Source organism: Cricetulus griseus, chromosome 4 (genome assembly GCF_003668045.3).
Source record: "Cricetulus griseus strain 17A/GY chromosome 4, alternate assembly CriGri-PICRH-1.0, whole genome shotgun sequence".
In the NCBI taxonomy this organism is placed as follows: Eukaryota; Metazoa; Chordata; class Mammalia; order Rodentia; family Cricetidae; genus Cricetulus; species Cricetulus griseus.
The window spans coordinates 221,457,822-221,475,020 of NC_048597.1; the positions used below are offsets into that span (position 1 = coordinate 221,457,822).

The 17,199-nt window shown below is 49.4% G+C and overlaps 2 protein-coding genes across 5 annotated transcripts in view; both read left to right on the forward strand.

Moving 5' to 3' along the window:
- The first annotated feature begins 2,847 nt into the window (after positions 1 to 2,847).
- Positions 2,848 to 17,199, forward strand: part of Glb1 (galactosidase beta 1) — a 73,806-nt gene continuing 59,454 nt past the window's right edge. Inside the window, exon 1 of the mRNA XM_027415296.1 lies at positions 2,848 to 3,026. Within this exon, the coding sequence (XP_027271097.1) occupies positions 2,952 to 3,026 (75 nt within the window). The 5' untranslated portion in view covers positions 2,848 to 2,951. The remainder of the gene's footprint in view (positions 3,027 to 17,199) is intronic.
- Tmppe (transmembrane protein with metallophosphoesterase domain) lies at positions 2,888 to 12,499 on the forward strand. 4 transcript variants are annotated; one of them, XM_027415297.2, is made up of 2 exons: positions 2,888 to 3,026; positions 5,661 to 12,499. In XM_027415297.2, the coding sequence occupies exon 2, from the start codon at positions 5,770 to 5,772 to the stop codon at positions 7,111 to 7,113; it is 1,344 nt and encodes a 447-aa protein (XP_027271098.1). In that variant the 5' UTR covers positions 2,888 to 3,026; positions 5,661 to 5,769; the 3' UTR covers positions 7,114 to 12,499. The 4 variants fall into 4 exon arrangements, with proteins under 4 accessions (XP_027271098.1, XP_027271101.1, XP_027271100.1 ...); XM_027415300.2 differs by lacking the exon at positions 2,888 to 3,026 and adding an exon at positions 3,049 to 3,140; XM_027415299.2 differs by lacking the exon at positions 2,888 to 3,026 and adding an exon at positions 3,217 to 3,317.

Here is a 17,199-nt window from a genome sequence, read left to right on the forward strand (position 1 = left end):
GCAAATCCGTCTTGCCCAAACACTATATCCTCTAAGTGCAGGACACAGAGACTTGGGCAGAGCCTGAGGCCTCCTTCCTGATTGGCATACACAGCACCAGAAGGCACTGTGCCAACTGCTAGGAAAGAATAGTTGCTGTCGGTCCTGCTCAGTTCCGGATCTCACTCACTCACTCCTGACATGTGGGCCAGACATTTACTCTACTTGCAGTAGTGTCATGACAGTTATAGGTACAAGCAACTACTTTCTGGTTGGGTTTAAGACCGCACCCACTCCAGAGTTGAAAACTCAAGTTTGGTACTGTATGTGAGGGCAAAACCCTGTGGCTGACTAGTTGTAGGTGCCAGCCGGAGGCTAAGGCTGTTTTTCAGGAAATGGAAGTGTGTTTGTGTCTACAGCCATATAGGACTTTTCAGCTGAGGCCCAGGGAACTCTTTTCTGCTGTGGGTGGAGGTGACTGCGGAGCCTGATAACCAGTCACGCTCGTGGGACAGGCAAGCAGCTGTTGTTTTGGTGTAGTGTCCCAGTGATTAGGAAAGAATCATATCTACATCACCCCATCAAAGACTGAACATGGCTGAAGAGGCAGCAGAAAGAATTTACGAGCTGGAGGAAGGCGGAGAGGGTTGAGGGGTCACTTTCTTTCCCAAACAACGTGGTCGTCATCAGGAAGCAGAAGTTGCTGAGTCGATCAAACGATACATGGGCCTTGCAGCCATAGAACAAAATAGGCAAACAGGGACAGCCGGGGATAATGTGACAGTCATGGGTCTGGGGAAAAAGTCCCTGGACCTTCACCTGGGTTCCTGCTGCCTTCCTCACTGAGCTCCTTATGATCTTCAGGAATGCTGAGTGTACAGAAGGGGAAGGTTGAGCAGTCAAGAGCCTGTGACACATTCCTCAACCGTCTGTGGGTGGCATGTTTCTCTGATACAGCTACTTTTGAGTCACCCAGGCTCCTGTAATTAACCCCAGTAAAATCAATGATCTACCAGGCTTTACTTGGATGGAACCATTTATTTCCACAGGTCATCAGGCTTCCACAGCAAGAGCCATAACCTGCTGTGCCATCTCCCTGGCCAAGAAAAACTTACTCTGCACATTAAAATTTGAAGGAAGAAGCTGGATGATGGTGGCAAACGCCTTTAATCCCAGCACTAAAGAGGCAGAGGCAGGCAGATTTCTGCGTTCTGATCTACAGAGTGAGTTCCAGAACAGCTAGGGCTACACAGAGAAATTTTGTCTCAGAAAGACAAAAAAAACAAACAAAAAACCAAACAAACAAAAAAACTGAAGGACACTTTTCTCAGCTGTTGAAACAGGGGTTGACACCATTACATTAGGAGAGTGATCTAGCTGGGCCCTAAGCAGAACATACAATTATGAACATGTAACAGGGTGTGAGTGAGGGGCTTAGTAAGAGGCAAATTACTAAGAAGGGACATCAGGTCTAGGGACGTCTATTTAAAGTGACACGTAACCCAAGCTAGCCTCTTATTTGTGGCAATCCTCCTACTCAGCACCTGGACAGAACTAAGTGTAATGGCCAAACTGAAGATCCAGGTGAGAACAGGACATTAGATTCTCATCTGTCAAAATAATGTAATTTAACTACAATCTGTTTATCAAAAGAGAATGTGAGAGTGAGTTCGGTGGTATACACCTTTAATCTTAGCATTTGGGAGGCAGAGGCAGGCAGATCTCTGCAAATTCAAGGCCAGCCTGTTCTACATAGTTTCAGGGCAGCCAGGGCTACATAATAGAGACCCTGTCCTCTAAAATCAAAACAACAACCAAAACTGTAGTAAGTTCGAGTATAGTCTGTACTACTTGAGATCCTGCTTTTTAAAACTTAAAAAAACAGCTTTATCTAGGATATGTATTTATTTGTACATTACATGTGTGCATATGTTCATGTGTGTATTTGTGTGTGTCATGGTATACATGTGGAGGTCAGAGGATACATACTGAGAAGCTGTCTCAGAAAATTAATAGTTACGAGAAAACAACTAAATAAATGAACAAAACAGGGATTTTTGTTCATTTATAGGCCCAATAGTAGAGTACTTGCCTGGAATTAATGAGGACCTGTGGCCACCCGCAGCACTGTAAAAATAAATAAAATAGATAAATAAAAATGCGACAATGCCTAAAATAAATGAGTATCGTTATAGATGACAACTCATTAAAGCTGGAAAATCCCAAGTATGTATATTTAAAACAACCTCACTTAAACTAGAGGAGGTGGCACACGACTGTAATTCCAGCACTCAGGAGACAGTAGACCTGCCATTACAGGTGTAAAGGGCTGCGGTCTCACCAATGAATTCAGGGCAGCCTGAGGCTGACATTTCAAAACAACTTCACCGTAGCTGAGTCACACTTAGAATTCCTCAATAACCTAGCGCATCGCTTCTCCAACTTTAGCTTGCACTGAAACTCAAGAGCTGGGTCCTGTCCTAGGGACTATGTTTCAGGGCTCCCGGGCTGGGGACGGGAGGGTGCCTTTTCCAGGTTTGAGTCGCCTGGCCTGTGCACCCCACCTGGTGAGTGTTAGACCACGTGCTAGGCTTAGGGGCTAGGCTTCTGCTGCCCGGAGCACTCAGGACTGGCTGCTTTCCTCTTCCCCGCTCAGTTCTTTCCTGATAGCCGGGACAGCCTGAAGGTCCCCATGGATGACCAGCCCCTGCGCTTAATCAAGGCTGATCCCCGGGAACCGCCATTCAGATGCGGGAAGTGATTAGACAACCGCCGCTCTGGCGTCACGTAGCCGGGAGAGGCTGGGTCTGCGCTCAGAGCGCAGAGCCGCGGGGCGGGACTGGGCGGGGCGGAATGGGGCGGGGCGGGTCCACCCGGGGCGGGTCCAGGCTGAGGGTCCTCAGCCCCCCGGAGGAGGAGCGGCTGGCCAGAGCGCCCGCGACCGAGTGGCGCGGTCCCACCCGATCGGCGTCATGCTCCGGGTCCCGCTGTGCACGCTGCTCCTGCTGTCGGCGCCGCTGCTGCTGGGCGCCGCGCACGGCTTCCATGTAAGTCTCCGGTGCCACCGCGCGGGGACGCTCCGCCGCTGGGAAGCGGCCAGAGGCCGAGGAAGGCTGTGGCTCTGCGAAGCGGGAATCCCGGGGACGCTCGGCCACCCCTCGGTACAGGCAGGCCGCCGAGGCTCAGGCAGTGGCCGGGCCTCCCGTAGGGGGCGGGCGGGCGGGCGGGCGGGGCGCGCGTCCTTCCTGGTTGCTGGCGCGCGTGGGTTCCGCTGCGGCGGTGCCCTGCGCGCGGACTCGCTTCCCCGTTTGTGCAACGCGATCCGGGGCTGGCTTGAGGTGCGCCCGCATCTTTCCAGCTTCGGTTTCTGGGGAGAGGGGCTCTAGGCTGCGCGGGGCTGCGGGAGGCATCCGCGGGCCCTTGCGCGGGCCGCGATCCTTGCGGAGTTCGGGCTTCACGGAGCGCTCCGGAAGGAGAAAAATGGGGTCAGGAGAGGCTCCTGCAGTGGGGTCACAGGAATGTTTGCATTCGGGGACACCTCCCTTCTCAAACAGCTCGTCCGCTTCTCGCTAGCCACCTGCTGGCTGCTTTTAGTTTGGGGTGTTCATCGCCTTGCTGGAAACCTTTCCTCTTTTAGGGTGGAAGGGGGAAGAGGCAAACTGCCGCAGGCGGGATCTCTGGGTGGGGGAGCGGGGGGGGCGCTGAGGCGTGTTGCACACGCACCTGGGGAGGTCCGCACTGAACCTGTGAAGGCGACCGTGCGTGGTGGGACGCGGCGGCTGCTGCTTTGCACTTTGAGCGAATCAGCTTGGGGTCCTCCGGATGGACTGAGTCGGGGGTAAGTTAAAGAACAACTTACAAAGAACAACAACAACAAAGAAGACTTTGAGCCTTACGACTTATAAAAATTACACTCTTGGAAATGGCACTCGTTTATCTAAAACCAGAGTTGAAACTTTTGCGTTTTTGGAAAACGGTTGCTGGAAATGTTTCGTTTAAGAAAAAGGTTATTGCAAATTGAGTGCCAGCTGCTCCATCAGAACCAATGGGCAGAGGCTTATAGTAGGGTAGAGGGCAAAAAGGAACCTGTAATTCCTTCAGTATCAGTGTGGGCAGGAGGAAATAAGGATTTATGGAGGTCATTGGTCTGGTGTAAGTCAGGTAAGAAGTAGGCGATGCACTGTGAGAGGCCCCTGCAGAGGCTCCTGTCTCATCGGGAGTCTAGGTAACACTGCTAAGCTGTTAAACTAGAGGCAAGGAAAAATACCAGTAAACTAGTTTGCCACTATTTTTTTGTTTGCATCTGCAGCATTAACCCTCAAACTTTAGTTCTAGATGAAAATTTAAAATGTGTACTTTCTTTTTATTTCTTTCTTTTTTTGTTTTTGTTTTTTTGAGACTGGGCTTTCTCTGTGTAGCCCTGGCTGTCCTGGAACTCATTCTGTAGACCAGGCTGACCTCGAACTCAGAGATCTGCCTGGCTCTGCCTCTTGAGCCTGGGATTAAGTTCAAGTGCCGAAACCACCACCCAGTTATAAAATGTGTACTTCCTTAAGAAGTCATAAGCCGATTGCACGAAATTGCATGAAAAAGAAATGTCTCAGTTTTCAGACAGGGTTGGTTGTGTTAAGAGAAGTCTTTCTTTTGTTTTTAATGGCAGGGTCTCATGAAGCCTAGGCTGGCCTCTAATTTGGTATGTAGTTAAATGCAACCTTGAACTTCTGATCCTCCTGCCTTCGAGTCTCAAATGCTGGGGACATAGCTGTGCACCACCATGCCTGTTTATGAGGTGCTGAGGGTGGAACCCAGGGCTTTGTTCATGCTGAGCATTGCACCAACTCAGCCACACCCCCAGCCCCCACTCCCCCCCTCCCGACTTTTTATGTTGACCTTTGCAATCTACAGTGAACTCACGTGTTGATTGCCTTTGAAAAACTCAGTTGTACACTCACTGGAAGAGTGAGAACGGAAAGGCAGTCATGGTTTAATAGTGTTAAAAGAAAATGGTTTTGACTCAGAAATAGACTTCACCCTGACGACTGATATTTTAGAATGTTTTTCCTATTATTAAAAAAAAAAAAGGAAAAATTCGCACCCACTGTGGGGAACCTTTAAACATACGAAGCACTGTTACAAAAGATGGAAACTGAGCCTGGAGATGTGGCTTGGCTGCTGGAATGCCTGTCTGGCATGGGTGAAGCTCGGGTTCCATTTTCAGAATCACATAAACCGACTGCCCGGGCAGAGCTCGCCTATAATCCCAGCACTTGCTAGGTGGGGGCAAGAGGGTTGGAAGCTCAAGGTGTACTCGGCTACATTGTGAATTCAAGGCCAGCTTGGCCTACATGAGACATATCACAAAAGAATAGGAAGAAGGCCTGTGCACACCTTTAACCCCAGTGCTCAGGAGGCAGAGGCAGGCGGATCTCTGAGTTAGTTCCAGGAGAGCCAGGGCTATACAGAGAAAAACAAAGAATAAAAATAAAATTGCCCATCACGCACGCATCGTGTCATGATTGCGGTGTATTTTAACGATAAGGCATAACAAGCAACTGATGTTTGAGTGGCTTGGATTTAGGGCAGGCTGGAGCTGTGTAAGTGGTCTGTGGGCTTTCACTGAATGGGGGCAAGGATGCTTTAATTACCTATCCCACAAAGCTGATGCCGGTTCCTGGTTGCAGGCGGAGCTGACCTGGAAGTCTCTCATTGGCCACTGTCCTTTCTAAAGAAGTCACTTGCCTTCCAGAGTCCACCTGCACTGAGCTGCTGGGGACTCTTCGGGAGCTGAGAATGGCACTCTTCAGGCAGCTGTCCCTGGGTTCCAAGGCTGCCCTGGCTGCAGCCACTGTCTTCGTGTCCATGATCCTGTCCCGCTCCTTTCTGGCCGAGACCCTTGAGCTCCAGGCCTGGCGCTGGCTGTTTCGCCTGCAGCTGGTCCTGTTTGTCAACTCGCTCATGCTCATTGGTTCCTTGTACATCTGGCGGAGCACAGTGAGCAACCTCAGCCATTCCCCTGTCGTGGAATCTACCTGTTTCCAGCTTTGGAAGCTAGTTGTCACGGCATTTCTGGCCCTGGCACATTCCAGTTTCTTCACCATGCTCTTCTTGGTGGCCGAGGAACCCTATGTGTTCTCCTTAGCAGCCTACTCCTGCCTGGGGGCTTACATCATCATGGTTTTCTTCCTTTGTATCTTGAATGCCATGGAGCAGGCCTACCAGTTCTTAGCCTGGCGCAGTGGTAGGGTAGTAGGCAGCCTTGACAAGACAAGACACCTGGTGCTCAGGCCTGCCCTCGCGGTGGCGGTGACAGCTGTCCTCAGTACCATTGGCCTTCTGAATGCTGCCCAGCCCCCAGTGGTGAAAACCGTGGAGGTGCCCATCCCTCAGCTCCCGGCCTCTATGAATAACCTCAGGATTGTGCTCCTCTCGGACATTCACTTAGGGCCCACTGTGGGCAGGACCAAGATGGAGATGTTTGTGAGGATGGTGAACACTCTAGAGCCAGACATCACAGTGATTGTGGGTGACCTCTCGGATTCGGAAGCCTCCATCCTGCAGACGGCAGTGGCTCCTTTGGGCCACCTCCGGTCCCGTCTTGGCACCTACTTCGTCACGGGTAATCATGAGTACTACACATCAGATGTCAGCAACTGGTTCACACTGCTGGAGTCCTTGCATGTCCGGCCTCTGCATAATGAGAACGTGAAGATCTCTGCCCCTGGGGACCAGGACAGTGGTGGGGCTGGTAAAGAGTGGGTCTGCTTGGCGGGCGTGGATGATATAGAAGCAGACATCCTTCACTACTCTGGCCATGGCATGGACCTTGACAAGGCTCTGGAGGGCTGCAGCCCAGATGATACCACCATCTTGCTGGCTCACCAGCCTTTGGCCGCCAAGAGAGCCCTCCAGGCTCGGCCGGATATAAACTTGATCCTTTCGGGACACACTCATGCAGGGCAAATCTTCCCCTGGAATGTCGCAGCCTATCTCCTGAACCCCTTCTTTGCTGGACTCTACCAAGTAGGCCGGGCCACATTTGTGTATGTCAGCCCTGGCACAGCCTACTATGGGATACCCATGAGGTTGGGGAGTAGGGCGGAGATCACAGAACTCATCCTGTGGCGGGCTCCCTAAGCCCGCCCCAGTGGTCCTGGCCCTGCCTTGCCCTTGCCCAACACCTCTGTCCATCTCCTGCTCCAGCCCAGCCCTGCCAGCACCCCTTTGACCACAGCCTGGGAAATAGCACTTGCAATGGGGTTGGCAAGTTCAGACTGGTTTACCAGTTCAGATCATCAATTGCTTTTGATAGCACGCCTGTGAGTCCACTCATCCACATAAATGCAAACACATTTGTTTTCCAGCTGCTGTGGAGAGGGGTCCCTTTGCAGAGGGTGGGGTCGTTGGAAAGGACACCTCTTGGCTCAGTCTCAGGGAGGGGCAGAAACACTTGTCTCCTGTGGTTTTAACCCTGGTTAGGACTTAGGTGGATTCTGGAGTTTCTTCATCTAGAGACAGTTGGTTTGGGCATGGACCATGTTGAGAAATCAAAAAGAGATGAATGCCTTCCCTCTGCTTGCTGGAGGAGTGTATCCCTTTCCTCCTCAGTTCAGTCAAGGTCACCCTCATTGAGGACATCAGCAGGACCGGCTGGAACACACGGCCCTCCTGTCTGGACCCTGAGGGTTGCTGATTGCTGTGCTGGGTGGCTGGAGAAGAAATCATGGGAACGGTGGTAGGCGATGATGACTCTGCAGTGGCTTAAGTTCTTGGTGGCTCTGAATCCTGGTTCTGTCTTTGGGTGGCAATTAAGGATAGACGGCTTCCATGTTTGGGGTGGAGGAAAGGACACTGGATGTGATGAGGTATGGCAGAGTGGCTCAGTGACAAAGTGCTTGCCCAGGAGGGGCCAACCCAGCATCACAAAAGTGTATGTAAGGGGAAGAGGGAGAGAGAGGGAGAGGAGAGAGAGAGAGAGAATCTGTGTATATGAAGGGGGAGCTGAGTCCTTGTGAAAGTTCATTTTATGGCTCAATGAATAAGTAGCTTTAGTGGCCATGGTGAACGCAGGATTCTAAGTACAGATAAACATTAAACAAGGCCCTAGAGCCCCATGTTCCCTTCAAAGTAGTTTCTTGTTTGAAGCTGGCTTCAGTTCACCCATACCTAGATGGAGCGAGGCCTCTAAGAGTTGCTAATTGCAGGAGGCCATCTGTTATAGTTGAATGAGCCAGGAGATTGGAACCCCCTACTCATTACCCCAGGTTTGGGTCTGATATTTTTTGTGAGAAGCTGACATGGGTGTGATCCAGCTCTGCCCCTGCAAATTCCCCCAGGCCCTGGCTATGCAATGACAGGGCTGTCTTACCTGGTGGGGGCATTCTAATCCATCTGCCATAGCCTCTGGCCACAGAAGCATACTAGACCCACAAGGAAAACAAAAGGAGCTGTCTTGTGCAATGTCTGCAGATCTGTTGGTCTAGCCTTTGCCAGGGGCCAGAGAGACTTTGCTTTTTGCATAGCAGAAAGCTGCTCTGAGGAAAAGGCCTTACTGAGATGTGATCAGGACCATCTGGGTAGCTCAGACTCAGGGCCAGGAGTCCTCTGGAAGGACATACATACGCCCTCTGCTTGGAGAGGGGTTTCCTGCTGTTTATGAGGAAGGGTTGATGCCTGGCAGTGACGAGTCCTCCTAGATTCTTGACTTCCATCCGCCCTGAAACGGGCATAGTTTCTACCTCGAGGCTGCTTTGCTGAGAAAATGTTGCGTCTGTCCCCACAGTCTTCACTTAGTGTGATGTTCTAGCACTAATCCGTGCTAATCAGAGACCTGCTAAGGAATGTGCCTGGAGAGTCTCAGGGGCAGCCAGTCCTGGGGACTGTCAGTGGGTGGCATGCTGCCCTGCAGCAGAGCCCAGATGTCCATGTGATACCTACTAAGTGCCTCCTTCCTGCCGTGTACACACTGCTTTGTACATGGGGCTTCTTCATCTTCTTGTCCTTGTGGTGTGATGGGGTCTGGGGGGTGTAGGAAACTACTCGGGCATTCTTGTCTCCAGGTAGATAGGGCCATCCAACCTCTAATCCCCAGCTCTCAGCGGTGGAGACAGGACAATTAGGAGTTCAAAGCTAACAATGAGCTACTAGTGAGTTTGAGGCCGTCCTGGGCTACATGGGCCCCTGTCTTGGGGTGGGGAGAGAGAGAGAAATGCACTTTGTCATGAAACTGTGACCGTCTCCTCCCCCTCCCACCTCACACAGGATTTCAGTGCACTGGGAGAGACTTTCTGAAAAACAAAACAAAACAAAACAAAACAAAACACGATTTATCAATGGGCTTCTAGGAGAGGCCACCACTCAGCCTGTAGCTCTCCCAGAGCCTTTTAGGCACCACTCCCCCCTGCCACCTCCAGCAACACAATGATCACTTTCTCCAGTGTTCTCCATTTCCGGTGGCTCAGCCCCTTTTGGGGGTCATGACTGCCCTCTGATCCACTTTTCTTTGCATCTCAGCGGACAGAGTTGACATCTTTTCACTCCAGGCTCCAGGTGACATTCCTGTTAATTTTTTCTGGTTCCTTGATCTCTGGATCTTTCTCTTCGAGGCACTAGGCTTGATGAAGTTAGCTTTGGCCATCCTGGGTCTCTCGTGTTTGATACCATCATGTTGGGATCCATGTGCCCGTCATCCATTCTGTTGTTTTTATTTTAGAGGCAGGGTCTTGTTGTGTATACCAGATGGCCTTCAACTTACAGTCATCCTCCTGCCTCTGTCTCCCAAGAGTTGGATGCCAGGCGTGCGTCACCACGCCCGACTCCTTCATCCTCTCTGAACAGTCTGTTTCACTGAATACTTTTCTGTTAACAGAAGGGGTTGGGCTACACCTCACTGGTAGAGAACTTGCCTAGCACGTGGGAGGCCCTAGGCTCAGTCTCAGGACCATCACAGAAAGGGAAGATAGTGAGCAGAGCAATGAGGTGGCTCAGCCCGTGACAGCCCCACAAAGCCTGACTTCTGAGCTCGCTCGTGTGTGGTACCAGGTGTGTGCCCACATTTATACATGCATCACGTAGCACACACACACAATAGCATGAATAGAGCAATCTCTGAAGACATGAGACTGCCCGCTCTTGTGTAGAAGGGAAACAGCTGTTCTGTGTTCTCCTCAGCTCTTCTGTGTCCTGCTTGTTTGCTCCTTCACTTTCTTCGCTTCCGGGTTAGGCTCCATGTAGGCTCGCAGGTGTTCATGGAATTCCTTTCTCCTCCTCCTCCCTCCTTGACTGGGATTCACTCTCTTCCTGCCTCAGACCCTTGACTCTTGGGATCACAGATAGTGCCACCACCACATCCGTCCTCTTACAGTCGTGTTTATTTTGTGGTACCAGTCGTAATGTCCCCTCTTTCCTTTATAAATTCAGTTGTTCAAGTGTAGCTAAAGGGTTGCCAATTTCATTGCCAAATACCAGTTTTGCTTATTCTTTTGTGCTGTTTTTGTTTTTTTCTGGTTCCTATTTCATTGATCTCTGTTCGGGTGTTTTGGTTTGGTTTCTTTGTTGTTATTGTTGTTTTTTGTTTGTTTGTTTTGAAGACAGGGTCTCAATATGTTACCCTGTCTGGCCTGGAACTCACTACATAGACCAGGCTGGCCCAAAACTCAAGGAGATCTCCTGCTTCAGCTGCCTGAGTGCCGGGATTAAATGAGTGATTAAATGAGTGCACCGCCGAGCCCTGTTCTTTCTCCAATTTCTCAAGGAACTGTTTTTTTGTTTTTCAAGTCAGGGTTTCTCTGTTGAGCCCTGGCTGTCCTGGAACTCGCTCTGTAGACCAGGCTGGCCTGGAACTCACAGAGATCCACCTGCCTCTGCCTCCCGAGTGCTGGGATTAAAGGCGTGCACCACCAAAACCGGGCAGAACTGTCTTTTTATGATTCTTTTTGGTTTGAATCAAAGTCTGAAAATTTTCCATATGTTGTGCATGCACCATCTCTTTAAGTCTGTAACATTCCTCTTGCACCTGTGTGCGGAAAGAAGTAAATGAAAATAATTGAGAACATCTTTATTTAATGTGTATTTTAATTTAAAATTGTGTGTGTGTGTGTGTGTGTGTGTGTGTGTGTGTGTGTGTGCGCGCGCTACAGTGCTAACATGGCGGTCAGAGGTCAGCAGGAGGAACTAGTTCTCTCCTACCATGTGGGTCTCTGGGATCGAACTCATGTTTTCAGCTTGGTGCCATCGCACCTTTCCTCAGCTATTTTTTTTCTTTTAGATTTATTTTTATTTTTAATCATGTGTAGGTTTTTGTGTCTTACACGTGGGTATATGCACATGTGTGCAGGTGCCTGAGGAAGCCAAAGGCCCGGAGCTGGGATTGGAGACGGCCAGGGGCTGCTTGACTTGGGTCCCCCGAATCACTGAGCCATCTCTCCAGCTTCTTATTTTTATTTTTTTAAAACTATACATTTGTCTTATTTTTCCACCTGAGATAGAGGGACAGAATTAAGCTGGTTGGGAGTGCAGGAGGGTTAGGGTCCAGACCCAAAGTGCCCGTTGCTCTCTGCCCTCCATTTTGCTATCCTCTGCCTCTCCCGTGGTAGTATCTTCTATTTAGCCAGACCTTTGAAATGTGAAAAAGTTTTTAGCACAGACATATATGAATAAGCAGAGATATGGGATAGAGGAGGCATCCACAAATCTGTCCCTAGGGGTACTGACGGTCACCATAGACCTCAGTTTCTGCTCTCCCCCAGCCTGTCTGAAGTGACGTGCGGACCACAGCAGCCTCTGGGCTTCTGATCATCTGGAATCCTTCTTGACTTTCTCTTTGATATGTGACCTTAGGGACCATAGAGGCACACCTGCAAAGCCCTCCCAGCTGCTCCCCCTCTTCTCATGGCCCTGGGTTGCTAATGGTCAGCTGGGTTTTTCTACCCTGGAGCTGAGGTGTCCCTGCCAGGAGCTCCACAGGCCCCTGGGGTGAGTTGACAGGGCTTGTGGAGATCCATTGGTAGGAATTTCCCAGCTTTCTCCCAAAAGACCTGGAGGCCAAGATCTTGACCAGTTCGTAATGACCCTTAACCTGTGATGTCACCAAGCTGCTTTTCCTCTTTGTTCCAGTCCAGGGTTGTGCACAAGGGATGCAGATATATTTATTTTTAGCACCGAGGACTAGAACTCTTGGGGGAGATGTTCAAGTTGCCCATTGATGCCTATACTGTTACAGTTAATGTTTTGTTTTGTTTATGATACTTACAACTGAAAAAAAAAATCACACTGGTCAGTATTAGACCCTTGAGGAGTACTTGGTCTACGGTGTTTTGTTTGTACTGCCTTTTTCTTTTTTTAAAACTCCAATATCATCTGCATTATGTGTATAGTGGGGGCAGGGACTCAAGGGGGCCTGAACATCCCATGTGGTTGCTTGGAATTGTGTTTTGCTTTATGTTCTTGTGGTTTTCTACTTTGTGAACACTTATGCCACTACACCCTGCAAGTGTGAAATAAAGATTTATCTTTCATGATGCCATTTCAGTGCCCATTCATTCAGAAGGGGTTGAACTGTGCGCTGGGCAGATCTGAGGGTTTTTTTTTTTTAATCACCAGAAGCTAGTTTTCTGCCTTTCCTTTTCCTCCTTTGCTTTCTTCTTCCTCCTCCTCCTGCTCCTTGCTCTCCTTCCTCCCTCTGCTCCTCTTCCTTCCCCCCTCTCTCCTTCTGCCTCCTCTTTTAAAAAAGATTTTATGGGGGCTGGAGAGGTGGCTCAGTGGTTAAGAGCACTGGCTGCTTTACCCGGGCTCCAGAGTTCAATTGCCAGCAACCACATGGTGGCTCACAGCCATCTATAATGAAACCTAGTGCTCTCTTCTGGCCTGCAGGCACACATGCAGGCAGAGCACTGTATACATTTTTAAAAAATAAAATAAATATTTTATTTATTATTTATTTGCATGTGTGTGCCTGTGTGAGTTTATGTGCACCCTGTGTGCAGGAGGCCAGAATAGGGAGTCAAGTCCTGCATAGCTGGAGTTACAGGTACCTGTGAGCTGTTGAAGGGGGTGCTGGGAACTGAACGTGGGCCGATGCTGCACAGCGAACGTTCTCTTTACCTCCCCAGCCCTCCTCCCACTTTCTGATAACCTTTCATGTATCAATGTGGCTGTAGCTCAGGAAGTCCAGAAGAAACTGGCTGTTTAGGTTGGATCTTATTGGAGTCCTTTAGTGTCGAGAGGGATTTCTTTGGAGCCACCAAGTGGATTTTCCTTGGCAGTGAATGTTAGAGATGACTGTCCGAGACGTGGTGGCGAATACTTTAATACCAGCACTTGGTAGGCAGAGGCAGAAGGATCTCTGTGAGTTTGAGGCCAGCCTAGTCTACAAAGTGAGTTCCAGGATAGCCAGGACTGTGACACAGAGAAACCCTGTCTTAGAAAAAAAAAAAAAAAAAGTAACTGAAGTCTGAGCAGTGGTGGTTCATGCCCTTTACCTTTAATTCCAGCACTTGGGAGACAGAGGCTGACAGATTTTTTTTTTCTTAAGATTTTATATATTAACTATATATACAGTGTTCTGCATGTATGCTTACTCACCAGACGAGGGCACCAGATGTCATTATAGATGGCTGTGAATCACCATGTGGTTGCTGGGAATTGAACTCAGGACCTCTGAAAGAACAGTCAGTGCTCTTAATCGCTGAGCCATCTCTCCAGCCCCAGACAGAATGTTTGAGTTTGAGACCAGCCTGGTCTACAAAGTGAGTTCCAACAGCAGGGTGGTGGTGTTGCATGCCTCTAACCCCAGCACTCAGGAGGCAGAGGCAGGAGGATCTCTGTGAGTTTCCATTCCAGCCAAGTCTACAGAGTAGGTTCTAGGACAGCCTCCAAAGCTACCCAGAGAAACAAAAAAAACAAACAAAAGAAAGGAAGGGCCGGTCGTTGGTGACCCATCATGCCTTTAATCCCAGCACTCAGGAGGCAGAGGCAGAGGCTGGCGGATCTCTGTGAGTTCAAGGCCAACCTGGTCTACAGAGTGAGTTCCAGGACAGTCTCCAAAACAATACAGAGAAACCCTGTCTGGAAAAACCAAAAAAAAAAAAAAAAAAAAAAAAAAAAGAAAAGAAAAGAAAAAGGAAGGAAGGAAGGAAGAAAAGAAATGACTGTCCTTTAGATTTCCCCTCTGCTGTTAGCCTTACTGGTTCTTTGAGAATGCCCTCTTCCCTGGGTAATTTGATGTTCATGTATTGATGAACAGGACAGTCTACGGATGTCGTGTGAGTTATTTTTCTTTTCGTTTTTCAAGACAAGGTTTCTCTGTGTAGCCCTGGCTGTCCTGGAACTCCCTCTGTAAGACCAAACTGGCTTTGAACTCAGAGATCTGCCTGCTGGGATTGTAGGCATTCGCCACCATGCCCAGTTTAAGTTACTGTTCTTATTGCTCTGACAAAGGCAATTTATGGAACAAAGGGTTTATTTGGGCTCATTCTTTAAAATTATTACATTTATTTATATGTGTATGTATGTATATGTGTGCATTACACGCATGTGGAGATCACAGGACAACTTTTGGGCATCTGTTCTTTCCACCATGTGGGTCCTGGGGACCCAGCTCTGGTTGTCAGGTTTGGTGGCAAATGTCTTTACCCTCTGTGCCATCATCTCACTGATGCTGTTTGGCTCACAGTTGAAGGAGCTGCAGTCCATCCTGGTGGGGGAGGCTTGGTGAGGTATGGCCATGCTGTGTAAACAATCGGGAAGGAGAGTTGGCCTATAAAACCTCAAGACCTGCCCTCAGTGACAGGCTTTCTCCAGCAAGGGTCTACCTTCTAAGTATTCCCCAGCCTTTCAAAACAATGCCATTATCTGGAGACCAGATGTTTGGACTCTATGCCTATGTATGACATTTCACATTCAAACCCTGACAGATGTCCTAACAGTCATGGTCTCATGTGACACAGAGTTGGGCAGTGACTGTAGCCCTGTGGCAGGAGAGGGTGAGTACTACTTCCTGCCTGCTCACACAGACTGCTTTTGTGCCTTTTGAGGGACAGGGTTTGAAAAGATTCCCACATGGTCTACAAACTAAGTGCTGGAAGCCATGTTCTTATGATAACCTACACCCTGGTGGTATCTGCTCTTGGAGCCATGCTTAGGAATAAATAACCCAGTGCCATCCACCATGATGTTTCTGCTGTTAGTAGGGCCCCACAGGTGGGTCAGATGGAATTCGATGGAGATGACTTTTAAATGTTGGTGGAGGAGAACCTTGTAGCTATGCCAGGAGTGTGGTTTCCTCCAAGTTTATCTTTTTGTTTTGTTTGTTTGTTTGTTTTTTGTTTTTTGAGACAGGGTTTCTCTGTGGTTTTGGAGGCTGTCCTGGAACGAGCTCTTGTAGACCAGTCTGGTCTCAAGCTCACAGAGATCCAAGAGTGTTGAGATTAAAGGTGTGCGCCACACCACCCGGCTCCTCCAGGTTAATCTTTTTTTTTTTTTTTTTTTAAACTTATTTATTTATTATGTATACAGTGTTCTGCTTGCATGAATGCCTGCAGGCCAGTAGAGGGCACCAGATCTCATTGCAGATGGTTGTGAGCCACCATATGGTTGCTGGGAATTGAACTCAGGACATTTGGAAGAGTAAGCAGTGCTTGTAACCGCTGAGCCATCTCTCCAGCCCCCTCCAGGTTAATCTTAAGGAAGAGTAAAAAATTCTGAAACATTCACTGGATTCATAAAAGCCCTTGTACATGGCGAGGGTTCTGCTAGCTGTTGATAGGGAAAATCATTTTGGTCTAAGTTTGCAATCCCTCAAGGAAAATACGGTAGGGAGCACTGTACTTCTGGGCTCCATTGTGTGAAGGACTTGGGCCTTCCCGGGATTGACAAGGGAGAATGATGGCCTGTCACATTTCCTTGTATATGTATTGGTTTAAACTGTACTGACAATATTCCTAAGGCCTGGGTGTTGTAATTTAAGAAAAGCAGCTCTCGAGAGAAAGATGCCATGCAACAGGGTTTAAGCAGAGGGGTTTTTATTAGGGAAAGGGATCATAAAAAGGGGAGGGGGAGACCGGCCTTCAGTGGCTGCAGCTGAGGGCGAATTCTGTCAGAACCCCAAGGACAGGCCAGTACAGATGCCTGAATACTAACACTGGGTACACCTCTGTCCTGAGGACACAGGTGGATACCCTAAGTCCCGTTGTTGAGGGCTTGGGAATATTGCTTGTGCTAGTCGTCACACTGTAGGGCCTTCCTTCAGGGGATCCACTCGCCCTGGCTTAAACCCTGTGTCAGGAAAGTGACCAAAACAGGGAACTGGAAAAGGGCATTTAGTGGCAGACATCGGCCTTTGCCTGTCTCACCACACGGGGATCCTTTGACTTCCAGGCCACTGCCTGTGGTCACTACTGGGAACTGTGTCCCTCGACTTATGATATTTACAGTGGTCCCCCTTGGTAGGGCTGCGATCTTGTCATCCCCAGTGTCATCATTCATCTGTTGAGGACACTCCATGGGGATTCATTGATGTCCCACTGAGGGTCCATCTCTGGGCCTCCTGAGGCATGTGGTTTATATAGTCAGATGGTGGATTCTCTCATGTCCGTCTTTGACCCATTGCTTCCTCAGGGTCATAGGCACTCCTGGCCTCTTCCCTTCCCTCCTGCTGGCTGCTGCCATGTTTGTGTCCAAGAAACCATTCCATGAGCTTAGGGGTCAGAGCCAACAGCAGGGGGATGGACAGCTCACGGGTCACGGCAGATACCCTGCTCCAGGGTCCCTCCACCTGGCTCTTCTGGTAGGAGACGAGGGTCCCTGCAGATACCACCACACAAGCGTGTGACACTAAAGGCTGCCCTGAACCATGCCGTCCTTCTTCAGAGCTTCCAAACCTGTTAACCAAGCCAGCCAGCCTTGCGGTCTGTCCAGTTCCTGGTAAACTAAAAGAGCTAAGTTACGTGCCAACTCCTGCATGAGGTGATTCTTTCACAGGTAGAAGAGCGCTGGCTGTGCAAGCCTGACGAACTGAGTTCAACCCCATAACCTGCGGGAAGGAGGAGGGAGCGCACTGACTCCAGGGTTGTCCTCTGATCTCCTCATGAGTGCTGTGGCGTATGTACAGCCCCACACATGCCATACATACACACATATACACACACATATACACACTCATACACAACATATATACACACTCATACACACACTCACACATGTATACACACTCAGTCTCATACACAC

What these genes read in the sequence shown, in the direction of transcription:
- Tmppe (XM_027415297.2), top strand. Translation starts at nt 5,770, where the DNA reads ATGGCACTCTTCAGGCAGCTGTCCCTGGGTTCCAAGGCTGCCCTGGCT.